The sequence below is a fragment of the Pimephales promelas genome, chromosome 7 (assembly GCF_988280905.1).
Source record: "Pimephales promelas chromosome 7, fPimPro1.hap1.1, whole genome shotgun sequence".
Taxonomy (NCBI): Eukaryota; Metazoa; Chordata; class Actinopteri; order Cypriniformes; family Leuciscidae; genus Pimephales; species Pimephales promelas.
The window spans coordinates 14,625,852-14,648,695 of NC_142775.1; the positions used below are offsets into that span (position 1 = coordinate 14,625,852).

At 42.1% G+C, this 22,844-nt stretch overlaps 1 protein-coding gene across 1 annotated transcript; it reads right to left on the reverse strand.

Moving 5' to 3' along the window:
* Nucleotides 1-267: 267 nt before the first annotated feature.
* plcd4b (phospholipase C, delta 4b) lies at nt 268-22,572 on the reverse strand. Its single transcript, XM_039649751.2, has 16 exons — nt 22,310-22,572; nt 21,403-21,443; nt 21,125-21,283; nt 19,992-20,220; nt 19,519-19,648; nt 19,202-19,433; nt 10,182-10,383; nt 7,684-7,828; nt 7,336-7,488; nt 4,895-5,038; nt 4,605-4,758; nt 3,208-3,324; nt 2,865-3,043; nt 2,655-2,787; nt 2,330-2,479; nt 268-443 (listed from the first exon to the last, which is right to left on the reverse strand). The coding sequence occupies exons 2-16, from the start codon at nt 21,422-21,424 to the stop codon at nt 355-357; spliced, it is 2,238 nt and encodes a 745-aa protein (XP_039505685.2). The 5' UTR covers nt 21,425-21,443; nt 22,310-22,572; the 3' UTR covers nt 268-354.
* Nucleotides 22,573-22,844: the final 272 nt, after the last annotated feature.

Consider the following 22,844-nt stretch of genomic DNA (forward strand, 5'->3'; position numbering starts at 1 on the left):
ATGTACAACCTGCATTCTTCCCTTATTGTGTTACTTTAAAAATGAAAATAAATATTCTGATTATCAGTATGCTCAATATTGCATAGATTAAATAATCAAAAGTAAAATCTGCATTTACCAAATTAGCATTTCTGCACCATACATGAGGATCTTTTTTTTCATTGAGAAGGCACTACAAACACCATGCAACAGTCGAGGTAATCTTAAAAAATGTTAGTTGCTATACTATAATTACTGTTTAAATAAAGCACAAAATGTTACTCTGCCTTTTACAATTTACAGATATGTCTGAGAAATATTAGCTCTTCAGAACAAGTTTCAAGCATTGTAAATGATACTCCTGGAATTGTGAAATCACAGCTCTGCGATTTTGATATGGACATAGATGGAGGATGGATGGATACTCATTCCGTCTTTGGACAACAGATGCACATGGCGGTATCCTGGAAAGAGAAACTTTTTATTTGCAAGAAAGCCAAATTAATTTTTAATTATTTCAGAGCAAAGGCCTAAAGACACTGGGTCTCATTCACTAATAATTGCATACAAGCATTCTTATGTGATCAGAAAATAATTTTACACTGAGGATATACACTCACCGGCCACTTTATTAGGTACACCTGTCCAACTGCTTCCAACACTTAATTTCTAAGCAGCCAATCACATGGCGGCAACTCAGTGCATTTAGGCATGTAGACATGGTCAAGACAATCTCTTGCAGTTCAAACCGAGCATCAGTATGAGGAAGAAAGGTGATTTGAGTGACTTTGAACGTGGCATGATTGTTGGTGCCAGAAGGGCTGGTCTGAGTATTTCAGAAACTGCTAATCTACTGGGATTTTCACGCACAACCATCTCTAGGGTTTACAGAGAATGGTCCGAAAAAGAAAAAACATCCAGTGAGCGGCAGTTCTGTGGGCGGAAATGCCTTGTTGATGCCAGAGGTCAGAGGAGAATGGCCAGACTGGTTCGAGCTGATAGAAGGGCAACAGTGACTCAAATAACCACCCGTTACAACCAAGGTGGGCAGAAGAGCATCTCTGAACGCACAGTACGTCGAACTTTGAGGCAGATTGGCTACAGCAGCAGAAGACCACACCGGGTGCCACTCCTTTCAGCTAAGAACAGGAAACTGAGGCTACAATTTGCACAAGCTCATCGAAATTGGACAATAGAAGATTGGAAAAACGTTGCCTGGTCTGATGAGTCTCGATTTCTGCTGCGACATTCGGATGGTAGGGTCAGAATTTGGCGTCTACAACATGAAAGCATGGATCCATCCTGCCTTGTATCAACGGTTCAGGCTGGTGGTGGTGGTGTCATGGTGTGGGGAATATTTTCTTGGCACTCTTTGGGCCCCTTGGTACCAATTGAGCATCGTTGCAACGCCACAGCCTACCTGAGTATTGTTGCTGACCATGTCCATCCCTTTATGACCACAATGTACCCAACTTCTGATGGCTACTTTCAGCAGGATAATGCGCCATGTCATAAAGCTGGAATCATCTCAGACTGGTTTCTTGAACATGACAATGAGTTCGCTGTACTCAAATGGCCTCCACAGTCACCAGATCTCAATCCAATAGAGCATCTTTGGGATGTGGTGGAACGGGAGATTCGCATCATAGATGTGCAGCCGACAAATCTGCGGCAACTGTGTGATGCCATCATGTCAATATGGACCAAACTCCCTGAGGAATGCTTCCAGCACCTTGTTGAATCTATGCCACGAAGAATTGAGGCAGTTCTGAAGGCAAAAGGGGGTCCAACCCGTTACTAGCATGGGGTACCTAATAAAGTGGCCGGTGAGTGTACAAAATTATAAATGCAACACTTGTTTTTTTCCCCCATTTTTCATGAGCTGAACTCAAAGATCTAAGACTTTTTCTATGTACACAATAGGCATTATCTCTCAAATATTGTTCACAAATCTGTCTAAATCTGTGTTAGTGAGCACTTCTCCTTTGCCAAGATAATCCATCCATCTCACAGTTGTGGCATATCAAGATGCTGATTAGACAGTATGATTATTGCACAGGTGTGCCTTAGGCTGGCCACAATAAAAGGCAACTCTTAAATGTGCAGTTTTACTGTATTGGGGACTCCGGGGTGGTAATAAAATAAAAGTGTTGCGTTTATAATTTTGTTAATATAATGAATCATTTTTCTAAGGCAACATGGAACCTGTGTAAATGTGGTTTCAATTGGTTCTCAATTTTTTTATCTTATTTTAAAGACGTTTTCTGTTTGGAAACATTCACACAAAGGCTGTGTTTGCATAGTTAGTGAATGAGACCGAAAATATTTTTCTTTTGTTAAAATGGCCTACCTGGTTGAATACAGTTAAAAGGAAGAGTGTTTTGCCCTATGAAGTCATTCCTAGATGCTTTATCATAGTCTTCAACTACAAAACGCACCAGTGCCAGCTCAGGGGTGTGGATTTTGAACTGCAAAGATTCATTCCAACATGGGTTGAATCCTGTCCAGATGAAAAATAACACAAAGAAAAAAATCACTGCAAGTAGCATCAATTAAAGGGTTCCAATGGTCTGTAAATGTCTATTTCCACAGTAAACTCTTAACAGTTTTGTCAACATTTTGTATCCTGAAATTATTTGGCAACAATTCACAGCATTTTATCTTCACTTCCTCACCATTGTTGTCAATGTAATTGGTCTCCTGTTTGGCTTGATCCAGAGGAACACCATAAATTTCCACCCTTACCAGGGGGTCTACAATGGACCACTCTTTTTGCCTTACTTTAGGGAGCTGTTGTCCACTAATAATCTAAAAAAAACAAAGAACAATCAGCAAATAAAATCTCAAAGGGAAGTAGGAGAAGGAACACAAATACTGTTTGATACCTTCACAGAGAACAGTAAAGGGTGGTAATCCTCACGTTCCTCAGGTTTTTCAGGATCAAAGAGTCTCTCTCTGTTGCACAGTATCTCAGGTTTTAGAACGTAGCCACTGCAGCCGTTCTGAGTAAACAACCCATCATTAAGATCCATTTCCATTCCAGCAGTCTGGAAGTTTAATGCCACTAAGAATCAGAAACACATTACAGTAAATACACTGTTCACTTTACAACACATTAGCCATGTTTCCCTGCTCCTTTTTACATTGATCGTTTGTCTGCCATACTCCTGTTATTCCACTCTGTTGTTTTGGAATAATGGTGTGTAATTCAATATCTACCATACTGACCAATCTGGCATCCCATGTTCCACATGTCCTGTGGACAGTAATTTGATGAATCCGTTCTCATTCCACTTGGATACACTCTTGTCAGCTGCCTGGTGTTATGCAGAACGAAATCTGAACCTGACGAAATTTCAGGATTTCACTTTACTTCACATAATATTTATATTTTTGTATAGAAATGAAAAGGTAAAGAGCTGCTTATAACCTCTTAAAACGATAGTTCACTTTGAAATTAATTTTTGATATGTTTTAGCTTACCTCAAGGGCATCCAAGATGTAGGTGTCTTTGTTTCTGCAGTATTTTCAATTTTGATGTTTTTAGGTCAAACTGTTCTTGTCTGTCAGACGTATAATGGAGGTATATGGGGTCCACCTCAAAGAGCATGCAAAAATTAAACATGATTTAATGACTCGTAAATGTAAGTACACATTGATGGCCTAAGAGACGAAACGAGTGGTTTTTGTAAGAAAACAAACAGTATTTACCTCTTGTAACCTCAGCCACGTCCAAGTACTCTGAGGGCACCGGGAGTGATCTCTCGAGCGGTTGCGAAAAAAAATATCAACGTTGTCTGTTGATATATCGAAATCGTCTTCCATTGCAATTTCCTGTATATCTAAATATGTTTAGATCTTCACAGTGAAGGGTAATACTTCTGAAATCTGTGTAAACAATGAGTGACGCATCATTTCCGGCACTTTCCGGTGCTTGCGCAGACCAAAGCGCCCTCGCCCTCAGAGTACTTGGACGTGACTGATTACAGGAGGCAAAAACGATATAAATACTGTTCGTTTTCTCTCACAAACCGCTCGTTTCGTGTCTTAGGCCATCAATGTGTACTTACATTTACGAGTCATTAAATCATGTTTAATTTGGACTTCTCTGTGCATGATCTTTGAGGTGGACCCCATTTACCTCCATTATATGACTGACACACAACAACGGTTTGACCTAAAAATATAAAAATTGAAACTACTGCAGAAACAAAGACACCTACATCTTGGATGCCCTTGAGGTAAGCTAAAACATGCCAAAAATTAATTTCAAAGTGAAATATCTCTTTAAGTGCCCTTTTTTGAATAAACATGAAAATACTCAATCCGAACTTAAATGGTTGTAATTCAAGAATGCTTTGGAATATATATGTAAGATTGGTCTTATTTTAAAGAAGACTTTTGGCAGATTAAATAAATTAAGACAGTTAAACAGAAAAAAAGGTTATAGAAGTTTGAGTTTATGATAAAAATGTATTATTCATATTTTATAGAAAATATATTTTTTCAAAACCTTGCGGACACTAAAACTCATTTTGTTTTCCACAGAAAAAACATAGATTGAATATATGCAGACAGGATTTTCAGTTTTTGAGCAAACTATCCATTAAAAAAATCTTTCTGACCTGCTTCCTTGGAATATTTTCGGGCTTTAGACTCAGAGAACGATGACATCTCATCAGGCTTAGCAGAGGTGCGGGAATGTTCAAAGCTGTTGAAATGTACGCTCTTACAGAACATCAGGTCTGAGAGCTCTTTGCATAGATTTTGCTTCGATTTCTACATAGGGGAATCAAACATAGAATTTGTATTTATTTATATGTATTTATACATAGCAATCAAAAACAATCTTGAACAAGGAAGTGGAAAACAATAAGTGAGCTTTTTCTCAGTTTCTCAATATTTCTACTGTTACCTTTGCATCTGTTGGTGGACTCTCCGATGCCGGACAGTCCTTATTCATTTCTGCTGCCTCGTCCTCATCACTGACTTCACCTGTGAGGCTCTCTGATTCATTTCCAATTTTCTTCCCTTTTAACAGGATCTTCCTCTTAAGTGCCTGAAAGAAATGAGACAACAAATACACCTGTTTGACATCCCTTTTATTAAATAGTAATATGATATGGACTCAGTAACATAAGTCCACTGAAGGCGAGTTGCGTGTGAAACCAAGTGCAGTTTTATTTAACAATACAATTGTTTTATTTGAATACAAAATAAACAAAGACGTGGACTGGACTTGAACATGGACTTGAACTCACCAACAGTGCAGCGGGTTACAAAGACAATAGTAGACAAACTAGATAAGAGAATAATGAAACATTAAGGCTATTTATACAGAGAGACTAATGACTAACAAGGAACACCTGTGCATAATCAAACAATGAACCAATGATAAACACAAAATAAAAGACATGAAAACATAAACTTGTACCAAAACCCAACCAAACATGACAATCACATTTGAGATAAGGGTCCAATTCTCACTATTAACTAACTATGAACTATGAACATGCAGAATGAAACATTAATATGTGCTTTTTAAGAACTAATAAGCAGCCAATATCCTAGTAAATATGCATACAAATAAGCAACCAGGTAATAGTGAGAATTTGTCCCTAAACTAAAGTGTTACCTATTTTATTATATGAATATATATATTTGAATCTGTATATTCTTTTTATGTAAAACACTTTAGAAATAAAAATAAATAGGTACTGTCTGTTGCGAAAAAATGCTGCTATTTTGATTTTCTAATTTAATTAAAATAAAATACATTTTACGTATGCATTTTATGGGGGCATTTTTTTAAGTTATATTCTGCATTACAATTTAAGTGAGAAGTTAAACGATTTGCATTGCACATTTTGTTTTATATCCTAAACTTACTTTTTATTTCCAGGGTTAAATGATAAAATACTAAATTTTCTAAATGGGTGTCTGACTTTTAGACTCAGATATTTAAAAACAAATCTATATCCAACAATAGGTAATGCACATTTTTTTTCAAATGTGAACATCAATAGTTAAAGGAGAACTCCGGCGCAAAATGAACCTTTGATCTAATAAAGCATTAGTACCTAGTCAATTGTTCTCTGAGATTTGTTTTCATGATAATCGAATGTAAAGAGTTTTATCTCTAAAAACTGTTTAGCGCATAATGCTAATATATGGGGGCATATAATAAGTAAAAAGAAATCGTTAGTTAATACCACAAACAACACTCAAAATAGCCCCACACTAACACAGTAACATAATGAGGGTCCCTAAATACAAAAGGAAGCATTGAGAACTTTGTAAGTGTACAGACCGTTTAATAAGAAGATACTTTATAAAGACAGTTCACTTCGTGTATACAGGCAGGAGACATCTTTGGAAAACAAGTCGAACCACGAACGACGTTCATACAGTTCAGAGGTGCGTTCCATTCGACAGGGTCCCTACACAAGTGTTCACTGCCTCCTACTCCCTGAACACGGTATATAAGTTAAAATGGACTTCACTGACTTCCTGTGAAGTGATGTATCGATGTTCCCTTATTCCCTATGCCGTTTGCAGTGCCCTTCGAACTGAACATGTTCGTTCCCTTCGGACTGGAATCTCACTTAAGATGGAAAAATACCCTATGAAGTCCACTTCGCAGTCCATTAATGACTGAATGGAACGCACCTCAGAAGTTCGCTGAACTTCATACAGTTCAGCTCACTTGGCACGTCTTTCGTGGTTCGACTTGTCGAGACTGTTTTCCAAGATGGCTCCTGCCTGTATACAGTCTTTATAAAGTATCTTCTTATTAAACGGTCTGTACACGTACAAAGTTCTCAATGCTTCGGTTTGCATGTATGTATGAACATAAACCCTCATTATGTTACTGTGTTAGTGTGGGGCTATTTTGAGTCTTGTTAGTGGTATAAACTAGCGATTTCTTTTTGCTTATTATATGCCCCTATATACTAATATTATACACTAAACAGTTTTTAGAAATAAAACTCTTTACATTCGATTATCATGAAAACAAATCTCAGAGAACGGTCGACTAGGTATCGATGTTTTATTAGACCAAAGGTTCATTTTGCGCCGGAGTTCTCCTTTAAAGGGAGGGTAGGTAACACTTTTTCCCAAATTTGTTTAAACTGTCTTTATATACTAATACATATTTAAAATGTAAGTTCTCTGAAAAGTTCTGACTGTGTCCAAATACATTTACAAAGCACGCAGTTGGCTAACAATGTATTAATACTTATGAGACCACACATTATTTTAAGAGTCATCAATGTTTTTTTCAAACAGAAGTCATTAAGAGCAGTTAAGTTAAGTGCACCACTATCACTACCACTATAAGGCCTTAGAGCTCACCTCTGGGGATGGGAGTTCACTGACCACTTTGGCGTCTGCTGTGCTTGTCAGCAACATATTTCCCAGGATATCTCTGAAAAGTCGAGCCATGACTTCTTGTTGCTCTATGCTGCAGTGGTTTTCAATGGACACAATGAGTGGATACTCCGATGCCTGAGAGTAGGAATGATGGGAAGATTAAAAAATCTATGCAAATAATAATAATCGGTGTAAATAATTTATATGAACATCAACAACATAATGTTGGTACTAATATTAATCATGCTGACAACATTGTTAATAATTATTAATAGATATTATTAATAATTATATTTTACATTTTTAGGAGTGTTGGGGCATAAAGATCACCTTAAAGGCATAATTTGCAATAGTAGTAATCACGTCTTTGAGGAGAATCTTAGATGTGAATGTGTGTCCATGATAAACCACCGGCTCCCCATTCGGTCCGTTCCAGCAGTCCACCTCTACACACCTGCAGCCTCGCTTCAGAGCCCTTCACATGTTCAACCCAGCACAAGTCAACAAACACAGTTATGAACACAGAGAACAAAGCACAATGTATTCAACTAAGCGAACACATGTTTTCTCTGAAGTTACAGTGAGTGAACAGAAACACTCTGTTATTATCCTTTTAAAAATAAAGGTTTGTTTTTGGTATTGATGGTTCAATGAAGAACCTTTAACATCAATGTAACCTTTCCTTCACACAAAAGATTATTTACAGTGGAAAAAGGTTCTTATGATTATTAAAATGTTCGGTAACACTTTATAATAACTGCACGCTATTAATTATTTGTTAAGCATGAGTAAACAGTTAATTCATCATTTATTAAGCATTAATAGACATTAATAAGCAGTTTATAAATACAGCTATAAATGCTTTTTTCTTGATTTATAAGCATATCTATAATGCGTTTAATAATTGTATTTTCATACAATTAATCATTTCTAAAATGAAGTATAGCATTATTTACAAACTAGTTATTTAAGAGTTGTCAGTCATTCATAAGATCACTTAGAAAGTGTAAGTAAATGTAGTAAATACAGGTAAAGCATTTAGTAGTGGTCAGTTAACTATGTTTGTGAGCTCATCTAAAGTGAGAACTATTCATGCCTTGTAAAGCATTTATAAAGGAGATTTAAAGACTCGTCAATCTTCTAAACAGTAAAAATGTGACAAACACAACACTGTGATACAGAACATAGAAATATTTAACAGCCTTTAAATTTCCTTTATAAATGCTTTACAAGGCATGAATAGTCCTCAGTTTAGATGAGCTCACAAATATAGTTAACTGACCACTACTAAATGCTTTATAACAAATTAACCCTGAATTACAGCATAAATACAGATTAATAAAGCATTTATTAACACACTGTGTAACCATCACTATATGTCTGAATAATAAGATTATGAATTCACATTTAAATAGTTTATTAATCATTTACTTACACACTCTAATTACTCATAAGTAATCTTATGAACCACTGACAACTCTTAAATAACTGGTTTATAAAAAATGCAATTCATTATTTAGATATGATAAATTGATCATTAAAAAAGGATGAAAATACAATTATTAAACAAATTATAGATATGCTTTTAAACCAAGGAAGCATAGCTGTATTTATAAACTGCTTATTAATGTCTATTAATGCTTTATGAATGATGAATTAACTGTTTACTCATGTTAACTAATGATTATTAGCGTGTAGTTATTATTAAGTGTTAACAAATATTCTTTTATAATAAGTAAAAATGATTTTGAGAAAAGTTTTCCCTCAAAGGTTCTTTGGGGAACAGCGAAAACCTCCATTTGGTATTGCTTATATATTACTTCTTACATGCTCATAAAATCCTTTTCTGCTATTTATAAAACGGTTATTTCCAATCCTTGATTCTGATTGGTCAATAGCTGTGCTTTATTCATGATAAAACACGGCTGTGACCGCTTCACCCAACGGTTCTATTTATCACTGCAGTTCCTATGTTGTTTTTATTTGAGCTTCCTTAAATTTGCATATTACACATTGGAACGTTGTTGCTGTTCACGGTCAGGGACTATTTTTTCTAGCGGAAGGAAGGCTTTTAGTGATTTTACTTCATGAAAGTTCCACTAACACATCTTATTGTGTGTTAACCGTTTTATAAAAGCTTGACGGAATTGACGGAAAAACGGAACAACTGGTGAATAAATGAGGAACTACTAAGCACAGGGAACTCAGGCAAACCTGAACAGGGAAAACAAGCAAAACACAATGAAACAAAACAGACGGAGAACTTCACGTTACAATGTGTCTACTTGACTACACTTATCTTTGATGATATGAATAAGCAATAAGGTACGAGAGGCAAGTGCTGTATTGTGAATAAGTAGCGGCTGAACGGGTTGCAGGCACTCTGCTTCGAGTTGTGCCTTACAACGCCCTTCAGCCGTTACTTATTCAAGATACAGCACAGCCTCTCGTACCTTATTGCTTATTCATATCATCAAAGATAAGTGTAGTCAAGTAGACACATTGTAACGTGAAGTTCTCCGTCTGTTTTGTTTCATTGTGTTTTGCTTGTTTTCCCTGTTCAGGTTTGCCTGAGTTCCCTGTGCTTAATAGTTTCCAGTTCCTCATTTACGCACCAGTTGTTCCGTTTTTCCGTCAATTACTATTGTATTTAAGCCTTCAGTTTATTCAGTTCTTTGTTCGGTCTCGCTTGTTATGTCTTTATGTGGTTGCTATACTATATTGTTCTTGTTGGATTATTATTAAAGACTGATTTTGATGTTTACTTCTTCTTAGTGCACTTCATTGCAGTCACTTCTTCACACATAGCTGTAATAAGCTGAACTCACTGGATGTAGGCTTCAACGCTGCTTGGTCCTTTTAGCTGGTCCTCCATGAGGTAAGTGTTGTGTGAGGACGAGATGTAATAGTGGGCAAGAGGTTGGCTCATGTCTTGAAAGAAGCCCTGCCTCTCTGGATTGAAGATGGATCCCTCAGGAGACGTCAGGTACATTAGGAACCCATCGATTGACATTGAATGATTCATTCTGGCTGTATAAGAAGACCAAACGAAGCCTCTTATCTGATCAAACTTCCATCGTTACTCAATAATCATGATGAGAAAAGAACCACTTCACTGTTGGCCAGCGATCTATATTAAGTGCTCAACTACTCCATTATTAAAAGCTAGAGGACCCAGATGTATTTTCCATTAATTTTCTTCACAGGAATGCAAATAATTCTTTGTTTTTCATTTTTTAACCAACCTGTTCTAAAGCATGATGCCTTGGGGAATTGGACAGTAAAATAAAGTGTTACACAATTTTTTTGTTGATATTTATACAGTATTTCCTCACTCTTTAATAATTAATTAATGAAATAGTTAATGCCTTGTTGAAAAAGGGGTTTAATTTAAATCAATTCTTATACATTTTTAATGTATGAGGGAAAATTAAACAGTTAGCTAAGTTTAGCATTTTGGTATAATGATTTATATACATAAATAGTGTATATATGGGGGGGGGGTGTTATTAAAAATAATAGAAATACTTGAAATAATTGAATTAATAATTTAAATAAAATATTATAAATAAAATATATATATTAAAATGTATTATGTTGTATAATAAAAATATACATTATACAAAAGCTAACTTTTGTTTCATTTTCCCTCATACATTAAGAATAATCAGAATTGATTTAAATTAAACCCCTTTTTCAACAAGGCATTAACTATTTAATTAATTCATTATTAAAGAGTGAGGAAATATTAATATGTTTGTCACATCGCGTCAGGAACGAGACAGAAAGCAAATATGCAAATCCAATCGCAAGCATTTATTAATCCCACTAACAGATAATCCAGGGACCTCAGAACAGGACAGATGAACAGGCAGGAACCGAGTGACATTAAACAACAACCGACAACCAACAACTGAAACACAGGGGTATAAATACACAGACAAACAAGCTAATCAAGCTAACAAGGGGGTGTGGTAAATAAGAAACACCTGTGGACACTGAGCAACATCATAACAAAAGACAAGACACATGGTAGGATCACATGACAAACAAGGAAACACGTGATACACAAAGCAAAACAAAACCCACAACGTGACATAGCCTCCCCCCTATGGGCGGCTCCCGACGCCCCTAGTGTAACACCCAAAACAAAACCCAAAACACAAGTTCAGGAGGGTGGTGACGCGGAGGTGGTCCTGGGGGAGGGAAGGAGGGCCAAGTCTGTGCAGGGGAACAGGACCAGACTTGGAGCAGACGACCAGGCGAAGGCCAGGGCGGAGCAGGACCAGGCGAAGGCCAGGGCGGAGCAGGACCAGGCGAAGGCCAGGGCGGAGCAGGACCAGGCGAAGGCCAGGGCGGAGCAGGACCAGGCGAAGGCCAGGGCGGAGCAGGACCAGGCGAAGGCCAGGGCGGAGCAGGACCAGGCGACGGCCAGGGCGGAGCAGGACCAGGCGACGGCCAGGGCGGAGCAGGACCAGGCGAAGGCCAGGGCGGAGCAGGACCAGGCGAAGGCCACGGCGGTGAAGACCCCTCGGGCGGCCACGGCGGTGAAGACCCCTCGGGCGGCCACGGCGGTGAAGACCCCTCGGGCGGCCACGGCGGTGAAGTCCCCTCGGGCGGCCACGGCGGTGAAGTCCCCTCGGGCGGCCACGGCGGTGAGAGCCCTTCGGGCGGCCACGGCGGTGAGAGCCCTTCAGGCGGCCGTGGCTGGGACACTGGGCCCCCCCCCAAAAAATATTTGGGTTGAGTCCCCGGGTGAAGGGCAGATGGGGAGTGGATGGTCTCGGGCTGGACGGTCTGGACGGTCTCGGGCTGGAGGGTCTGGACGGTCTCTGGCCGGACGGTCTGGACGGTCTCTGGCTGGACGGGCTGGACGGTCTCTGGCTGGACGGGCTGGACGGTCTCTGGCTGGACGGGCTGGACGGTCTCGGGCTGGACGGTCTCTGGCTGGACGGTCTCTGGAGAGCTGGACGGAACCAGCAGCGAAGAGCATACAGTCTCTGGAGAGCTGGACGGAACCAGCAGTGAAGAGCATACAGTCTCTGGAGTGCTGGACGGAACCAGCAGTGAAGAGCATACAGTCTCTGGAGGGCTGGACGGAACCAGCAGTGAAAAGCCTACAGTCTCTGGCGAGCTGGACGGAACCAGCAGTGAAGAGCATACAGTCTCTGGAGGGCTGGACGGAACCAGCAGTGAAGAGCATACAGTCTCTGGCGAGCTGGACGGAACCAGCAGCGAAGAGCATACAGTCTCTGGAGGGCTGGACGGAACCAGCAGTGAAAAGCCTACAGTCTCTGGAGAGCTGGACGGAACCAGCAGTGAAGAGCATACAGTCTCTGGAGTGCTGGACGGAACCAGCAGTGAAAAGCCTACAGTCTCTGGCGAGCTGGACGGAACCAGCAGTGAAGAGCATACAGTCTCTGGAGTGCTGGACGGAACCAGCAGTGAAAAGCCTACAGTCTCTGGCGAGCTGGACGGAACCAGCAGTGAAGAGCATACAGTCTCTGGAGGGCTGGACGGAACCAGCAGTGAAGAGCATACAGTCTCTGGCGAGCTGGACGGAACCAGCAGTGAAGAGCATACAGTCTCTGGAGGGCTGGACGGAACCAGCAGTGAAGAGCCTACAGTCTCTGGCGAGCTGGACGGAACCAGCAGTGAAGAGCATACAGTCTCTGGAGGGCTGGACGGAACCAGCAGTGAAGAGCATACAGTCTCTGGAGGGCTGGACGGAACCAGCAGTGAAGAGCATACAGTCTCTGGCGAGCTGGACGGAACCAGCAGTGAAGAGCATACAGTCTCTGGAGGGCTGGACGGAACCAGCAGTGAAGAGCATACAGTCTCTGGAGGGCTGGACGGAACCAGCAGTGAAGAGCATACAGTCTCTGGCGAGCTGGACGGAACCAGCAGTGAAGAGCATACAGTCTCTGGAGGGCTGGACGGAACCAGCAGTGAAGAGCATACAGTCTCTGGCGAGCTGGACGGAACCAGCAGTGAAGAGCATACAGTCTCTGGAGGGCTGGACGGAACCAGCAGTGAAGAGCATACAGTCTCTGGCGAGCTGGACGGAACCAGCAGCGAAGAGCATACAGTCTCTGGCGAGCTGGACGGAACCAGCAGTGAAGAGCATACAGTCTCTGGCGAGCTGGACGGAACCAGCAGTGAAGTGCATTCAGACTCTGGCGAGCTGGACGGAACCAGCGGTGAAGAGCATTCAGTCTCTGGAGAGCTGGACGGAACCAGCGGTGAAGAGCATTCAGTCTCTGGAGAGCTGGACGGAACCAGCGGTGAAGAGCATTCAATCTCTGGAGAGCTGGACGGAACCAGCGGTGAAGAGCATTCAATCTCTGGGGAGCTGGACGGGACCAGCGGCGAAGAGCATTCAGACTCTGGAGAGCTGGACGGAACCAGCGGCGAAGAGCATTCAATCTCTGGAGAGCTGGACGGAACCAGCGGCGAAGAGCATTCAATCTCTGGAGAGCTGGACGGAACCAGCGGCGAAGAGCATTCAATCTCTGGAGAGCTGGACGGAACCAGCGGCGAAGAGCATTCAATCTCTGGAGAGCTGGACGGAACCAGCGTTGAAAGCTCGGGCTCGGCAGGGCTGACGGTGAGCGCAGGCTCGGCAGGGCTGACGGTGAGCTTTGGAATGAAACTCTCTTCACAAACGAAGATCGCCTCTCTCCAGTTCAGACCCGAGAGATTGGGGAGCTCCCTCGGGTTGACCTCCTTAGCCCCTAGCTGGTAACACAGCTTAATAGCCTCATCACCGAGAGAGCAGGAGGCAGCGAGAGGAACAAACCCCCAGGTATACTGGAACAAATCACAACTATTCAGGGCCAAGGCCGCGATCTGACCAGCAAACTCCCGGATTTGTGCTGCTGGATTCATTTGCGGTCGGTTGTTCTGTCACATCGCGTCAGGAACGAGACAGAAAGCAAATATGCAAATCCAATCGCAAGCATTTATTAATCCCACTAACAGATAATCCAGGGACCTCAGAACAGGACAGATGAACAGGCAGGAACCGAGTGACATTAAACAACAACCGACAACCAACAACTGAAACACAGGGGTATAAATACACAGACAAACAAGCTAATCAAGCTAACAAGGGGGTGTGGTAAATAAGAAACACCTGTGGACACTGAGCAACATCATAACAAAAGACAAGACACATGGTAGGATCACATGACAAACAAGGAAACACGTGATACACAAAGCAAAACAAAACCCACAACGTGACATAGCCTCCCCCCTATGGGCGGCTCCCGACGCCCCTAGTGTAACACCCAAAACAAAACCCAAAACACAAGTTCAGGAGGGTGGTGACGCGGAGGTGGTCCTGGGGGAGGGAAGGAGGGCCAAGTCTGTGCAGGGGAACAGGACCAGACTTGGAGCAGACGACCAGGCGAAGGCCAGGGCGGAGCAGGACCAGGCGAAGGCCAGGGCGGAGCAGGACCAGGCGAAGGCCAGGGCGGAGCAGGACCAGGCGAAGGCCAGGGCGGAGCAGGACCAGGCGAAGGCCAGGGCGGAGCAGGACCAGGCGAAGGCCAGGGCGGAGCAGGACCAGGCGACGGCCAGGGCGGAGCAGGACCAGGCGACGGCCAGGGCGGAGCAGGACCAGGCGAAGGCCAGGGCGGAGCAGGACCAGGCGAAGGCCACGGCGGTGAAGACCCCTCGGGCGGCCACGGCGGTGAAGACCCCTCGGGCGGCCACGGCGGTGAAGACCCCTCGGGCGGCCACGGCGGTGAAGTCCCCTCGGGCGGCCACGGCGGTGAAGTCCCCTCGGGCGGCCACGGCGGTGAGAGCCCTTCGGGCGGCCACGGCGGTGAGAGCCCTTCAGGCGGCCGTGGCTGGGACACTGGGCCCCCCCCCAAAAAATATTTGGGTTGAGTCCCCGGGTGAAGGGCAGATGGGGAGTGGATGGTCTCGGGCTGGACGGTCTGGACGGTCTCGGGCTGGAGGGTCTGGACGGTCTCTGGCCGGACGGTCTGGACGGTCTCTGGCTGGACGGGCTGGACGGTCTCTGGCTGGACGGGCTGGACGGTCTCTGGCTGGACGGGCTGGACGGTCTCTGGCTGGACGGGCTGGACGGTCTCTGGCTGGACGGTCTCTGGAGAGCTGGACGGAACCAGCAGCGAAGAGCATACAGTCTCTGGAGAGCTGGACGGAACCAGCAGTGAAGAGCATACAGTCTCTGGAGTGCTGGACGGAACCAGCAGTGAAGAGCATACAGTCTCTGGAGGGCTGGACGGAACCAGCAGTGAAAAGCCTACAGTCTCTGGCGAGCTGGACGGAACCAGCAGTGAAGAGCATACAGTCTCTGGAGGGCTGGACGGAACCAGCAGTGAAGAGCATACAGTCTCTGGCGAGCTGGACGGAACCAGCAGCGAAGAGCATACAGTCTCTGGAGAGCTGGACGGAACCAGCAGTGAAGAGCATACAGTCTCTGGAGTGCTGGACGGAACCAGCAGTGAAAAGCCTACAGTCTCTGGCGAGCTGGACGGAACCAGCAGTGAAGAGCATACAGTCTCTGGAGTGCTGGACGGAACCAGCAGTGAAAAGCCTACAGTCTCTGGCGAGCTGGACGGAACCAGCAGTGAAGAGCATACAGTCTCTGGAGGGCTGGACGGAACCAGCAGTGAAGAGCATACAGTCTCTGGCGAGCTGGACGGAACCAGCAGTGAAGAGCATACAGTCTCTGGAGGGCTGGACGGAACCAGCAGTGAAGAGCATACAGTCTCTGGCGAGCTGGACGGAACCAGCAGTGAAGAGCATACAGTCTCTGGCGAGCTGGACGGAACCAGCAGTGAAGTGCATTCAGACTCTGGCGAGCTGGACGGAACCAGCGGTGAAGAGCATTCAGTCTCTGGAGAGCTGGACGGAACCAGCGGTGAAGAGCATTCAGTCTCTGGAGAGCTGGACGGAACCAGCGGTGAAGAGCATTCAATCTCTTGAGAGCTGGACGGAACCAGCGGTGAAGAGCATTCAATCTCTGGGGAGCTGGACGGAACCAGCGGCGAAGAGCATTCAATCTCTGGAGAGCTGGACGGAACCAGCGGCGAAGAGCATTCAATCTCTGGAGAGCTGGACGGAACCAGCGGCGAAGAGCATTCAATCTCTGGAGAGCTGGACGGAACCAGCGGCGAAGAGCATTCAATCTCTGGAGAGCTGGACGGAACCAGCGTTGAAAGCTCGGGCTCGGCAGGGCTGACGGTGAGCGCAGGCTCGGCAGGGCTGACGGTGAGCTTTGGAATGAAACTCTCTTCACAAACGAAGATCGCCTCTCTCCAGTTCAGACCCGAGAGATTGGGGAGCTCCCTCGGGTTGACCTCCTTAGCCCCTAGCTGGTAACACAGCTTAATAGCCTCATCACCGAGAGAGCAGGAGGCAGCGAGAGGAACAAACCCCCAGGTATACTGGAACAAATCACAACTATTCAGGGCCAAGGCCGCGATCTGACCAGCAAACTCCCGGATTTGTGCTGCTGGATTCATTTGCGGTCGGTTGTTCTGTCACATCGCGTCAGGAACGAGACAGAAAGCAAATATGCAAATCCAATCGCAAGCATTTATTAATCCCACTAACAGATAATCCAGGGACCTCAGAACAGGACAGATGAACAGGCAGGAACCGAGTGACATTAAACAACAACCGACAACCAACAACTGAAACACAGGGGTATAAATACACAGACAAACAAGCTAATCAAGCTAACAAGGGGGTGTGGTAAATAAGAAACACCTGTGGACACTGAGCAACATCATAACAAAAGACAAGACACATGGTAGGATCACATGACAAACAAGGAAACACGTGATACACAAAGCAAAACAAAACCCACAACGTGACAATGTTAATATATACAAAAATTGGAAACACTTTTAGGGTCCAATTAGGCTCTTTAAGGGTCCAATTCTCACTATTAAAGGAATAGTTCACTTTTCAAAAAACTTTTGCTGATAATTTACTCACCCCCATGTCATCCAAGATGTCCACGTCTTTCTTTCTTCAGTCGAAAAGAAATTAAGGTTTTTGATGAAAATATTCCAGGATTTTTCTCCATATAATGGACTTTACTGGGAACCAAACGGTTCAAGGTTCAAAAAACAGTTTCAGTGCAAACTGCTCAAAGGGCTTTAAACGATTCCAGATGATGAATAAGTGTCTTATCGAGCGAAACGATCCCTCTTTTAAAATAAATAACAAAGTTTAAGTTTTATAAGCTCAAATGCTCACCTTGCTCTGTTCTGGGATGCACGAACTCGTTCATCAAAATGAACAAATCTTTTTACGAGTCAATTCATTCGTTTCGTTCTTTGAATGAACCAAATGACTCGGACTCTGAGTTTGAACATCGTGTGTTTTGGACTTTGAACCGTTTGGTTCCCATTGAAGTCCATGATATGGAGAAAAATGCAGGAATGTTTACATCAAGAACCTTAATTTCTTTTCGACTGAAGAAAGAAAGACATGGACATCTTGGATGACATGGGGGTGAATAAATTATCAGCAAAAGTTTTTTTTTCAAAAGTGAACTACTCCTTTAACTATTTGCTTATTAGCATACATATTCCTAGGATATTAGCTTTTTATTAGTACTTATAAAGCACATGTTAATGTTTCATTCTGCATGTCCATATTCTACATCCCTTAAAGGTATAGCGGAGGATTTTCTTTTTCCGGGTGGGTAGTCTATACTATTGGTCCACCTAAGTGTCAATCATTCTGGTGATATGTTTACGTAAGGCCGTCGTGCTCTTCCCTATGTAGTTTTCACTTTCAGGTGTATTATGTCGGAGTTGCGGTTTCAGCCATTCCTTTGAAAATGGTTGAGGGTTGAAAGAGAAAAAATGTATGCGAAGTGTATGATAAGAAGAGAAAGGCCACAGAATATAGAAACAAGACCAGAGAGATTTTGGGTTAATATCACACGCTGGCGTGCGCTAAAAGCACAGGTTGGGCTTCTCGCTGATGCCGCAGTCGCGAAGATTCTACTAGACAGGTAAAGTTTGTCACGCTATTTGGAGAAATCCATTTAAAATCACTAGTAAAAGTTAATGCAAGCTACTTAGCAATGCTAGCCCTGGCACAAGTCATGCACCGCATAGACACGGTAAACATCTCAATTTGTCTAAAGTAGCCTTTTGACCAAATGATAAATGGTATCACCCTGAAATATTCTAAAACCTTGTGTGTTCATGTGTTCATATTCTAAAACCTTGTGTGTTTATTATTACACAAATGCAACAAGCTACTTCTCCATTACATATGTATAAAAATAACGTATTATTAACAATGAGACATATTAGGTTAAGGACCAACGTAATAGCACTGCTTATATGTTGCCATGTAACGTAATTGCGATTTGCAAAATAGTTTCCTCAGAACGTATTTCGTGTGATACAGGGTTGCACATACCATGTCTTGAGTCCTCGGTCACTCAATCGATCAGTATAATAAGTAAATAAAACACGGCAGGGCATTTGACATGTTGTCTTTTTTATAAATGTTTTTGAGTTAGTTTATTATTTGCAACATAATTGTGTAAGGCGTAATAGACGTTCCCTCTCGGGAGCAAGAGTGTTGTGTTTGTCCATGTGCATTTTTTTTAAAAATTGGAGAGGGCGGGTCTTCTCTAAAATTCGGAAAGATCCTCCGCTATACCTTTAATCCTACCCATTACCTAAACCTAACAACTATCTTACTAACTATTAATAAGCCACAATTAAGAGTTTATTGAAGCAAAACTCACAGTTAATAGTTAGTTAATAGTGAGAATTGGACTCTAATCTGAAGTGTGACCCAAAAATGCTAAACTGAAGGGTATAGTAGTGGTTATCATTACCTGCGTTTGAAGGCTCGTAGCGATCAATCAGCTGAAGGGCATGTTCATAACTGGCCTCCCCCTCTAGCTGCTCCTCTCTCAAGAACTCCTCCAGATCACACTGAGACAAGATCTGTCCATCACTGGAATAATCCTGGAATAAATCCAGCACCTCTTTTCTCTCGGTGAGCATCTTATAGAACTCCACAAACTCGTGATCTTCCAGGGTTCCTGACTCCGACTTATCTGCCCTCTGCGAGAAAACATCAACTTATGACAAACAGGTTCAACATGATGAAAATATATGATGCAAAATCACATAAACAACACTTAAGCACCGTAAAGAGACAGTATGCATGTTCTTCATTCATGTCCACGTTCATCATTTTCAGCAGTTTTTTTGTCTCCCTAAAATTAATTCTTCCATCCTTGTTCCGATCTGCTTTGGAAAACCAGTCTGAGATCCACCTGAATGGAGTAGTTTAGGTTTATAATATAAGTAGATCTATCTATCTATCTATCTATCTATCTATCTATCTATCTATCTATCTATCTATCTATCTATCTATCTATCTATCTATCTATCTATCTATCTATCTATCTATCTATCTATCTATCTATCTATCTATCTATCTATCTATCTACCTATCTACCTATCTATCTATCTATCTATCTATCTATCTATCTATCTATCTATCTATCTATCTATCAAACTGTTTCAATATTTTCAATATATATATATAAAATATAATAATTATCAGAACTTGCCTCAAGCAAAAATATGGCATAACAATTTTTATAACAAGGATACTGGTCAAGTTTGGTGCTCTCATCCATGTTCTCAATGTTCTCCATGAGGGCTCTTACACCCTGAATCCAGGCCTGAGCTTCCTCCGCTGTCTCGGCCACCAGATCCAGGTTTCCTTTGCGGCCGCAGAACACCAGTGTGAAGCAGCGGTCAGCAGGAAACTCATCCGCTACACTGAGGAGCATCTCCGACTGATGTCCCTCACGAACAGCCTCCACATCACTGATGGAGACTGGGAAAAAAGTTACGTTTTTTTAGGGCCCTTTTTTAATAAACATTATAGTGCCTGAAAAGCAGGCTTCATAATTGCTCATTCCTTACTATTGTTCACTCTATAGTGAACCAATGGAGCTCTTAATTTCATTACAAGCAGCTGAAGATATTCATTTATTGTCAGAAAACATCTGATATACTGTCATCTGATCTACTTCCCAGACGTGTCTACTTTTATTCCTCATCATAAAGAACTTTTGGATCAGTTCAAACCTTTTGGGAATTATTTTCTATACAATACCTAATGGCTTCCTCTCAAAAAAGTCTCTGTTTAAATGTTTTTTGGGCGTTTTTTGGCACGCCACCAATAATTTTCTAACAAAATTAGTCATTTTTAGCTCAATCTTGAATAAATTATGCACACAATCTTTAAAACTACACATGAACTAACATTATTACTCATCCCCTTGGAATTAAAAGGTTCTATCTGCGTTCTGAACAGTTTTGAGATATTGAGCTTCAAAGTTTTTGCATTCCATATAGGAAAATGTGTATGGGGAACAAGTTTCTTTCAAACATAAAAATAACAAGGACCCTAAATGTACAAAACACATCACATAATGTAAATAAATTGTCACAGAATAAGAATATGTGAATAACTCAATTTTGACAAAAATGTCAGATAGAACCTTATAATTCCAAGGGGACGTACTATAAACCACACTCTGAAAAATGCTGGGTTGTTTTAACCCAGTTTTGAGTCAAATATGGACAAACCCAGTCATTGGGTTACATTTTTAAATGACATTTTTAACCCAATATTTGAGTTTGTCCATATTGGACCCAAAATTGGGTTAAAACAACCCAGCATTTTTTTAGAGTGCAGGATAATTACTAAAAATATCAATTCAATAAAGGCATACAGGTAGAATAAGAGTTTATTGCCCAGCTGGATTTATATGCGACAGTCTTGCAGTCCTCCTGAAGTTTGTAGTGCCGCTGACGCTTCCACATACGAGACTTCACCTTGCGTAAAAACATCCCTGCCTTCATCACTTCAAGGTTTTGATGACTCCGTCCACCTGCCAGAAACCAGGAAATGGCCATTAGTAACGTTCAGAAAGAGCCTCTTCAAGCTTATTTCAAATGGACCCCCCCCCCCACACACACACACACACACACACAAAGTCTGACTACTCACAGTCTGTTTGAAGTGATTCCATTTTCTATAACGCACCTTTTCTGCAGACAAAAAATGTACATCACTATCTCACCAAAAATTTACATTTTAGGAACTTATGTTAATACATCAACAATGGTATAGGCTGATTAAGGGAAAGACAGAGTGCTATGAGTTGATTCAAATAGCTCAGTGCATCTCTTCATCGCTGCATTCTGTACACTTAGATATATTATGCATTTAGTCCCACTAAGATCTTGTTTAAGCGTGAGGTGTCAATGATGTGACTCCTTATGAGTGTTGTGCTATAGTGAGACAAGAGCTCACAAGCTTCTTTCAAACTGTTGTTGCATGTTGTCATATCTGCTTTTTTTCTTCTTCAGACAAAACATGGCCAGGCTAAATAAAATCTATAAATAGGCTGATTGCATAACCAATATGCCCTATATCACAACGGGTAAAAAACTAGTTTATTTCTCCAAAGTGAACCCCCCAGGTTCAAGTTCATTCAGGCACAATAAGTCCCTTAGGCGTGATATACAGCGTCATGAGTCATGGCTAAATATGTCTCTGAGATCCACACGATCCTCTACTGGCACCATCATTATGTTCTGTTATATCCCAAGAGGATAAAGCAGAATCAAATTAAGCTCTTAAATGTTTCCTGCCATTTTTCTGCATTGAACAAATGGACATTCTATAGCATTACTAGTCTTTGCTGTGATTTAAATCAGGCGTTAGCAAAAACAGACTTTGTTTTGAAATGTGGACAATACTAAAATATTGCAGTTACAGAGTTTTAGTTCAAATGTGGAAACTAACAACAGCAAATGCTGACAAAGTAATGCTCCTAACTCATAGGAAAGAGAGTCTGGAGAGGGCTGAAGCAAATACTGAGGAGTAGGAAAAGAGGATAAGCAGAACTCACCGGATTGAAGCATACACACATCAGATGAGGAGGATGGGCTCGTAGTCTTTGCTGCTGCGTGTGCAGGGCAGGAAAACAGAGCCGCAGTCTACAGTAAGCTGCTTTCAGTGATGCAGACGCCCTCCTCCCTACACCCCTTCCTCTGCCTCATTCCTTCCTAGACACTCCCACTTTTCCTTTTTTTCTCTCCCTGCTTTGTTAGGTGCAATAGGTCTGTTTTCTGCTCTTGTCAAAAATACAGCAACACTTTGAAACAATCTGCATTTCAAACAATTGATGACTGATAAACAGTTTTACACCATATACAAAGTCTACATTATAAAAGATACAATTTCCACAAATAGACAGAATTTTTAAAAAATACACAAGTGTTCACTGTATGTACAGTTTTGTATTTTCTGGTGTATTACAGCAAATAACATAAATAATGAACTCAAAAGAGTTCCTTGACAGAGTGACTTGAATTATAAACCCAAGTATAAGTCAACAGGATGTACAGAACGATGAAGTCTTTGCCAAGCACAACCCACATTTA